A 10,293-nucleotide genomic window follows, 5' to 3' on the forward strand; every position below is an offset into this window, starting at 1 on the left:
GAATGGTGTTATATGAATCTTATAGCTTGGAAAGACTAAATCGGGTAGCAAAGCCACTAAAGCTACTGGATACCATCACACCCTTCTTATACAATAATAAAAGTAAAATGAAGAGACATGAGCTAAACAGCACCAGCAGCATTTTTTGGCATGCAAGAGGACAGATCTACTTAAGAAAATTAATTCCATGAACACACACACTCACTCACACACACACACACACACACAAACACACACAGACAGAGAGACAGAGAGACAGAGGCAGAGGACAGACACAGAGACTGAGGACAGAGATAGTGAAGGACAGAGATTGAAATTGTTCTATGGTCCATATTGTTATTCTATTCTGTTCTTTAAAACAAGACATGACATAACTCCTATTACACAGTGGTTAATTTCTGCTGATAAAACAGAGGTATTGAGTATTTTTTTTAACACATAGGACTACCCAACAGTCCAATGCCAAGTGAATTAAATACTTCACACAGTAGAACATTATCCATTAAATAGAAAGTGAAAGGAAGTAGTGGTGGTTTTAAACATGATTGACTTTTTAACATCCATGCTTTACATAGCTAGATAACGCTATGAAGCATGAATTTTGAGGAAGATAGACAAAAATGACTAATGATCCAGTTATCTTCCTGTTTTAAAATTCATGACCTCGGGACCCAGCAATACCACTTTTGGAAGGATGCTCCATTATACCACAAAGACATATGTTCAGCTGAGTTCATAGCAGCAGTATTTGTAATAACCAGAACCTGGAAACAACCTAAATGCTCTTCAACTTAAGAATGGATAAAGAAAAAAAATGGTACAATTATACAATGGAGCACTATATAGTGGAAAAATATTGACATCTTGAAATTTGCAGGCAAATAAATGGATCTAGAAAACATCACATTGAGTGAAGCAATCAAGACCCAGAAAGACAAATATAACATGTACTCACTCATAAGTGTCTTTTAGACATAAAACAAAGAAAAATCAGCTACAATTCACAACTCCAGAGAACCTAGACAAGAATGAGGACCCTAAGAGAGACATACATAAATCTAATCTACATGGGAAGTAGAAAAAGACAAGATCTCCTGAGGAAATGGGGAGTGTGGGGATCATGCGAGAGGGTAGAAGGGAAGGGGGAAAGAAGAGAAGGGAGTGAAGAAAAATAAAAACCTCAAAAAGACAATAAAGATTCATGGACAGAATATTCTACAAAGACCTATTTTATTATTAGCTAATAAAGTGAAACTAATAAGTTGTAGTTTGTGAAGCCCCCCTCCATTTCTTGCAGTCATTTAAGTTAAATGCAGAAGAAAACTTAGAACTGCTGTTGTTGATTGCCTCTGATACTGGGCATCTGAGCATCACTAAGTCCTGAGACTAAAAGCGAGGTTTACACACTGCTTTAGGTTCATTGCATGTGTTTATTTCTGGATTTGCTGCAGGTAGTTCTCCAACCAGCAGTTCTCAGTAGAGTGGAAGAAGCAAATAAAACTTGCTATTAGCAACTCACTGGCAGCCGCCATTTCTGGGTTTGCATCCTGTACCCACTTCTCTCTCTTTTTCCTTTTCCTTTATTTGTTGGTATACCTCAGTTGCATAAAATAGTGGGGCTCATCACAACTTCTTTTGTAATGTGTGTCAGGTTCACACTTCGATGTGACCCTCTCTCAGAAAGGAGCATTGTCACATCTCTGATCAAGGCTGATGTTAGAACAGTCAGGACCATGATGTGTCTGACTTCCTCTTCTATTTCAAAGTCCTTCCTTTGTAACTCTTTTCAATTTCATCTGTACTAGAAAGACAAAGAACTGAAGTCTGATCAGAGGATTATTGTAACACATTTGCACTTTTACAGTAGCTTTGTGGGCTGCTTGTATGCCTAACAAACTGAGGATCACTTGTTCTTTTGCCCCAGACTTTGGATTTTCTCTGCTTATTAATAATTCATCATGCCTCCTTTAATCCACTCTAGTACTAAGTCTCAGTGATTCATGCATTAATATTGCTTACATTTGATTCTTCCCTTCTGGTCACACTTAACTTTCCTTGTTTATGCCCTAATTAACCTACACCATGCCCTTCCAAAATTTGCCAGTCTGTTTCCGTGACCTTTATCACTTGCAATCTCACACTGACAATTTCCTTTTGATGTGTCTTGATCCTCAGCTAGAAGAACAACCTCTTTGAATGCACTACTTTGTGGCATCATCAAGAGGCCTGTGCTGTCTCTCATTGTCAAACACTCCCCATCTCCCCATCTATACATGGAATTATTGTGTCATTCTTATGCATCTAAGGATTCATCCAGCTGCCCATCTTTATTCATGGTACTCACGTACATGCAAGTTCCTTCTGAAGCCACCTTCCCAAGTCTTAATATTTGTTTTGGTGATTTTTAAACTTAGGAAGCTAGTCACTCATAAGGTAGTGTTTACCCATCCCTTTTTAAGGAAATGGCCAGTAGGCATTAGGAATTCCTATAAAACACATGTCAATAGTCTATGACTGAAGAGTATTGGAGGGAATTGATCAAATTAGAGATCAAACCTTTAAAGAACATAACACCTCGTAGAGTACAGAACACATATTAATAAATAATGTGTGAAAAAAATGGAGTCTACTGTTAAGTGGTAAACATTTTTTTCTACATGCTTTCCAAGAAAAGGGAGATTATCTGCACATAAAAGTTTGGAGGTGAGGATTGACAGCAGAATATTAAGAGGAATTGAATCAGAATCTCAAAGATTAAGGTTTTAAATATTATTTCTAATACATTACAATTACATAATTGTATATTTAGTTACTTACAGTAAATATCAAAGACTGCTTGTTCCGAATGGATTGTCTTCTGGCCAGAGGGTCCGTAATATGTCACAGAACAAGTGAATGGCATTTGGATATCAGCCTTGGTTGTCTTATACTCCAAGGATGAAGTCATGGTATACAACTGAGTAACTGGATCAATTTCATTTTTCAAAAGTATGGCCACCTCTAAAGAAAGTAAAGGACACCAATGATGAAAGGTAACACTGGAAAGCCTCAATCCATAAGTAAATGTCCCAACACATTTCAGAGGTGAGTTTGTCCTACTAATTGTCTTTAACAGGAGAGAAAATTGACACTCAGGTAAGATGTCATTTTAAACCTGTGAGTCAGAGGCATAGGCAAAAATAGAATCCTGAAATTCTATCTCCCACTCAATTTAATTAACTTTTAGAACATGCCATATATAGAGATACTGCTTTCTGCTTCTAATTCTTCCACACCGGCAATAAAATGGTGTCTAATCACTGAATGAGTTCAGAGGCTCTTAGTGTAACTGGAGTGTAAGTTGTAGATAGAGAAGGGGAGACAGCATGTTCAGTTCCGGACAGCTCATAAAGTGGGTAGCTTATATAATATACAGAAAGGCCGTGGGCATTCATTGCTTGACTCAGACTCACCTCCTAAAAGGGGTTGCAGAACTTTCCCATTCCTGTACCAAGTGATGTTGCCATCTGGGTAACTGTCCCTTGAAATGCAGTCACCTAACTGAAAATTGAAAAAGAAAATTTCCTCATTTCAAACAGTTCCAAATCCTTATATCACAGAAGCCTCAGATTCTTCAGGAAATAAAGTGTCTTAAACAATTTATTTTTCATTTTTGACTAAGAAACTACCCTTTGAATCTTGAATAAAAATAATTCATATGAAAAATTACAGTCCTGCCCATTTTAAAATCCACAATAAAGCTTTCCACTATCCATAAAATCATATCCAGTAGGCATTACCAAATTTGTTTTGATGCTATTCATTTTTAGTATTAACTAGATGACTTTATAACCATATTAATATTGATTATTGCTGTGGTTCATAGATTTTCAAATGCAAGAAACATTTAGTGTTAAAATGTGGCACCTCTCCAATTTCATTTTCATTTCAAAGTATAAATACTCACCATATTCCATAATCCTTAGCTAAGTCTTCAAGTGAGTTTTAACTAAATTATTCAACGTTTATCAAACATTGGGCAGTAAAATTAAATAGGATTCAAAAAGCTTAATCTTACCTGCCCCCACAAACACAAAGGAATATCGAGGTTCTTAGTCAATTAGGATGAGATCATTACCCAGTTGATGTGCTTACATGTGGAACCCTATTTTGCCTGCCTACCAGTTCTATTTCCTTTCACACCTGTGATAATGTGATTGTTTATTTCTTTTGTCTCTCACTGTGTACTTCACACCTAGAGTAGTTTAGTTTACATTAATAGAATAAAGTCTAAATATTACATAAGTCTTGGTTAATCTCAGAACATTTTGCCTTTCCAGATTTATCTTCTAATATTCTCTCTTGCTTTGAATTTTAGCACCCAAATTTCTGAAACACCAAAGATTGATGTTTACCAGAAAGACCACACTCTTCATATCCCATGATTTCATTTCGTTTGAAAGCTTTTCTCAACGTTGGCATGGAGAAAATTCACTTTTTTTTTTCAAACTCTATATCAACATCCACATCCAAAAGACTCATCTCTTGAGAAATAAGCACACCTGCTAATGGACAGTGGTTACACTGTTCCCATTATGACTTCCTGTGTTCTCTGATTGAACCTGAAGTTGTGAACTCCATAAAAGCAAGCAAATATTATTTGTCTGGTCACAGGGCATCTAAATAGATTAAACCCATTAATACAAACAAGTTCTCACCTTCTGTAGCTTCTCTGTTTCAAGATATGGTGCTTTGTTTACAATTTCAGGTTTAGATGGTTGCTCTAAAGTTAAGTAGAAAAAGGTTTAAGTATATCGGAAGAGATAAAGGGCACATATGATCTATGAAAAAATTATACTGCATAGAATACGGATTCAAGTATTTGCTTTATGACTTCAAATATTGTTTTAAGTAATTAAAACTCCATTGAATTACATATCTTCAATGTTCTCTGGATTTTATGAAGTGAATATGGATTTGATGGTAAATATAGGCTACTGTTCTAATAAGGATGTTATTTCTAGTTGATTACAATTGTACTTTCTATTTACTAAGTTGAAGGCCTCTGACTCATTACTTGAGGATGTTATTGCATATGAATCCAAATCACAAAGGTTTTCATTTGAAACTTACATTTCTAGACTTAAGAAGCTCCCAGAATCTCCAGAGAAAATTCCATTGGTCTATATATTTTTAACAAACTCTAAGGGAATTCTTAGGCACAATGAAGTATAAGAAATGTAGTAATAGCCGGGCGATGGTGGTGCACGCCTTTAATCCCAGCACTCGGGAGGCAGAGGCAGGCGGATCTCTGTGAGTTCGAGACTAGCCTGGACTACAGAGCTAGTTCCAGGACAGCCTCCAAAGCCACAGAGAAACCCTGTCTTGAAAAACCAAAAAAGAAAAAAAGAAAAAAAAAGAAAAAGAAACGCAGTAATAAATACTGAAAAAACTATGTAGTGATGAACACAAGCCAATTACCTAAATAAACCAATGTCTATCTCTTGTCTCACCTTATAAAATTATGAAAATATGAGAAAATATTTTCAGTTTGGAACTTGAGATGGAGGACAGAGATTTTATAGAAAGTTCTTTAAATAAATTTCTAAAGCAATTTCAGGGACAATTGATTAAAAGTTCAGGAATGATGTCTTAAAATGGGTTTTGCTTTTCTTAGTATATATTCATTGTTCAACATAATAGAAACTTTCATTGTGACACTCTCATACAACTATATTATGGAATTTGATCTTATTTATCCCCATTGTCACCTTCTGTATGGGCCCCACTGGTCACTTTTTTTTTTTTTAAAATAGTACCCTCTATGCCTTCAAACCTTAGACTTTTAAGCACAGATCCCAGATATATGAAAAAAAACCATATCATTAATCTTTCTCAGCCCATCTTATTTTGCTTATCATGATGATCTTTTGTTTTCCATTTTTCTGCAGACACAATTTTTTTTTTGGCTGAATGAATGAGTAATAACATCTAGATTTGGTGTAGGAGGTCCTTTTGTTTATGTGTTACTTTCATTGGTTAATGAATAAAGAAACTGCCTTGGCTTAGTTGATAGTGCAGAATTTAGGTCAGCAGGGAAGACAGAATTGAATACTGGGAGGAAGAAAGAAATAGGGGAGAGACACCATGGAGCTGCCAGAATTAGACATGCCTAATCTTTCCAGGTAAGCAACTGCCACATGGTGATATACAGATTAATAGGAAATGGGTTAAATTAATGTAAGAGTTAGCCAATAAGAAGCTAGAACTAATGGGCCAGCAGTGATTTAATGAATACAGTTTCTGTGTAGTTATTTTGGGGCTAAGCTAGGAGGGCAGCCGGGACGAACAGGCCCCCACCCTCCAATATTGATTTACACTTTATTTTCTCTATCTGTTCATGTTTTGATGGTTATATGAACTGAATCTACAATTTAACTGTTGGGAATAGTGCTGTAATAAAAATGGCTGTGCAACTATCTCTGTTTTATATTATCATGGATTTCACAGAATGCAAACCTAAAAGATAGTATAGTCGCATTCTTTAGTGGTTGTGTTTTTGGTTTATTGAGAAATCATCATTCTGATTTTCACAGTGACTGAACTAGTTTGCATCCCTACTACCTTTCTTTAAGATTTCTCTTTCCTTGTGCTCATGAGAATTTATTTTTTGGTTTCTTAATAACAGCCATTCTCACTAGGATAGAAAAGAATCCTAATGTAGTCTTGGCTTTCAATCCTTTAGCGGCCATGAATGTAAAATCTTTTAATCTAATATCTATTGGCAAATTATACTTTTCAGAGATGTATAGTTTGTTTGCCCAGTTATCAATTAGATTATTGAGTTTTTTTGGTTTATTCTTTTTTATTTTTTTGTATAGTCTCAATATAGGATTTATATTCTTTTAGTTTTCTATTAATGATGAATTTTATACTTAAAAATGGATCAACTAAGTTGGGTATGGTGGCAAATGCCTTTAAGGCCAGCAATCAGGAGGCAAAAGCAAACGAACTTCTAAAATCCAGGCTAGCCTGGTCTACAGAGAGAGTTTCAGGATAGCCAGGGCTACACAGAAAAACCCTGTCTCAAGAAATCAACTATCCAACAAACAACCAACTCAGCTAATTAGTTTATGAAGAATGTAAATTGAACTCATACCATTCAGAATAGAGTTATTTTTATTTTATTAACACCTGAAATTAATAATTTTTCCCCTCATAGTTTTAGTGTTTATATTTTCAATTATTTTTGATTGTCACACTAAACTAAATTGATTTTGCATATTTATTACTTAATTTGTGGTTCAACTGAAAGAACTTACCTAACCAGACCATAATAGAAATACAAGACAAAAACCTTTTGAGTTATAAAATGGGTGACACTAGAATGTATGAAAACAAAGAAACAGTCTTCAGATTAACATTAATTTCCCTTTTGCAGGGCTGTTTTATATTAGAACAGTGAATATAACTTGTTTGACCCTATGCACTTTGCTTATAGATCTTATTTGCTATAAATTTTAGAAGTATTAGTCCACCCATGGAAGTCTTGCAAGGATAACTCCAGTTGGAGACAAAACACGAGGGAGATAGGAAATCAGCAATACAAATAAACAGGACAGACAATCGAGGTTAATGAAAACAAGAAGTGATGCCCAAGTTTCTGGGTGTTAAGAATGTGACTCTATATTAGAAAACGCCAACAAAATCTCTATTCAAAATAGTCACTAGTGTGTGGAGGAAACATATGGAATGGATGTTAAATCCTTTCTCATGTCAATACAACTTAATGCTCTCAGCATTTTTATGGAATACACTTCAAATTAAAACTGAATTATTGATCAAACAGTGACTTTTGCTTAGAATCTGAGCTGTCAAAGACAAACATTTAATATGTTTGAGAGACAATTGCACTGAGAATATTTAAACAAATGAAAATTCCTGGGTCTTAATTAAATAAACCAAAGCTCTCAAGACCCAGAAGCCAGTTCTTAAGTGACACAATCATCAAAACCTCAAGAGACAGAGCACATTAATTAATGTATCTGATTTTTAAAAACAGGTCAAAATTAACAGAAAGGAAAAGGCAACTGGTATTTAACTTCCCCTTCAGTAGTAATATGCCTGGAAAACAGAGAGGTTTGCAAATCAAACAAATGTAGGCTCTGAAGAAAAGCTTACTGGGTAATTTTGACAAATTTCGCTGCTTTTTAATCCACTGAGTACTACAGAAAAAAGACTGAACTCATATTTGAGCTTCCTCTTACTACATAGCAAGTTTACCTAATTTTTTTAAAATTAAATCTGGTAACATTTTATCAATAGGCACAAAAGCATTAACACTGTATGTATGCCAAAATTACAATTTACTTTGTTTGCATTATTTTTAAAGTTTGTTGTTGTTTTTAAATAAAATTAAAATGTAGTTGAAAGAAAAAAAGGAAGGAAGAAAAGAAGGAAGGAAGGTAAAAAGGAAGGAAGAAAGGGAAGGAGAAGAGCCCTGGTGAAAGGGTGCTTAACTTTTAGTAATTCTTAAATTTCTGATCATGTTTTCTTTGGAAGAGTCACAGCAAGTTTTGAGATTTAACGGTAACTTAAAAATAGTACCTATTCTATATCCTTGAGTTATTTTCTCTTTAGATTCTTGTTTCAAACCCTTTGTATTAACTACATTTTTGATATAATTTTCTTTCATATTACCTTGTAACAATCAATGGATAGTAGTTGGAGAACCATTAAAAGGACACATACTATTTTAGCAAGATTGTATATTGATTCTCAACTAGTGTTTCTGTTTAAAAGAACTTCATGTGAATTATATTTTAATATGATTCAAGGATTCATAACCAAGTATAAAATTGACAGAAAAGTAACACTACCAATTTGCTTGTAGCATTAATTAGTCAAAATGAAAAATTTAAAATTAAGCCAAAGTTTGCTTCAGAAAATTGCCGAGCAATCTCTCTAGAATTTCTCATCTGACCATGTATTGATTATAGAATTATGTCTTAAGTCATAGTTTTCTTCCTTGCTGGGCTGGCAGTCTCAACTGAAGTAGCTAGAAGTATGTTAACATAGGGACACAATATGGTGGTACATTAGAACTTACGGGACAGTGAGATTTTCAAAGTAAATCATAGAGCAAGCTCTGGAACTCGTGACAAGGCAGTAGCTTGCCACACGTGCAGGTGTGAGCGTGTGTGTGCATGGGAGAGCGTGTTTGTGTGTTTTGGCATCATGTGCTGTATGCTAGTATCTATAACAATGGAATATAAGTAAAGCTGATGTGATTTCTTCTTAATTAATGAGATCACAGGCTTTCCTTAATATCCTTTGAAGGCTTACCACAAATAATTAAAGGCTAAGCAATATATAAAATGCTGTGGAAGGTCAAGTGCTCCAGAAGCAGAAGCTTTCCTCTTCCTTTGTTTGTTTTGTAAGAGGTTTTTTTTTTTTTTTTTCCTTTTAATTTTGGAGAAGAAAGACACTGGTATATAGAAAATGACTGACCAGAGATAAATATAATAAAATAGATAGCACACTTCCTAATTCTAACTCTCAGGCTATAGTTAGTGAATGCTCTGAATATTGATTTTCAGAAAAAAGTAGAAATCAATACCTTCCTAAAAATTACATTTCGGGCACCCAGCCATCTAATGTACAGGTGAAGAGGTAGTTCTGGTTACAAGTGTTCTTTGCTACCCATAGTAGCTGAGCATTAGTGTAAAACTACACACAGGAATATGAATATGAAGAGAAAATGTCCTGGAGGTTTGGTGCAGAGGTGAGGCTCTCAGTTCCCATTGGCAATTGAATTCTTTAATAGTCACCAAGCACTTAAGCTAGTGTATCCACGGAACAATGTTGTATTTTTCTCATTAGGTGGGGAAATGTAATTCTTAGTCTTTAGAGTCAAAGTGATCCGGGCACAGTGATATGCATATAATTTCAATACTTGGGAAGTGAAGGAAGAATGGGGAGTTCAAAGCTGGCTTTGGCTACATCGCATGTCTTTGGAATAGCCTGGGCTGTGTGAGACCCTGTTTCAATCTCCTTCATTCCGTCCACCCCCAAAAGAAAGTATCAAACTGTAATGTACAGTTTAGATCTTATTTGTTAGGTAACTCATTTTCTATTTCTTTCCCCTTGAAAATATTCTTTTACTATATTCTGGTTTAACAATTTTCTACTGGAGGGAGGAGAAATTCTCAATTTTTCAAATCAATGAAGCCTTAAGAATCATATCCAAGTAGGAGCTATGAAACGATGTGCAGAGCCTGCACAAGTTGGCCAATGCCTTGAAGATTGGACTTG

The 10,293-nt window shown here is 35.0% G+C and overlaps 1 protein-coding gene across 5 annotated transcripts in view; it reads right to left on the minus strand.

The window, feature by feature from the left end:
* The window catches only part of Alcam (activated leukocyte cell adhesion molecule), a 175,727-nt gene that overhangs the window by 25,012 nt on the left and 140,422 nt on the right, over window positions 1-10,293 (minus strand). For all 5 annotated transcript variants that reach the window (XM_050163452.1, XM_050163454.1, XM_050163451.1 and 2 more), the window contains 3 exons: window positions 4,698-4,762; window positions 3,453-3,540; window positions 2,818-3,000 (listed from right to left, as the gene is read on the minus strand). In XM_050163452.1, the coding sequence (XP_050019409.1) occupies window positions 2,818-3,000; window positions 3,453-3,540; window positions 4,698-4,762 (336 nt within the window). The remainder of the gene's footprint in view (window positions 1-2,817; window positions 3,001-3,452; window positions 3,541-4,697; window positions 4,763-10,293) is intronic.

This window comes from Alexandromys fortis, unplaced genomic scaffold (genome assembly GCF_014885135.2).
Source record: "Alexandromys fortis isolate MF-2015 unplaced genomic scaffold, M_Fortis_MF-2015_v1.1 scaffold_131, whole genome shotgun sequence".
Lineage (NCBI taxonomy): Eukaryota > Metazoa > Chordata > Mammalia > Rodentia > Cricetidae > Alexandromys > Alexandromys fortis.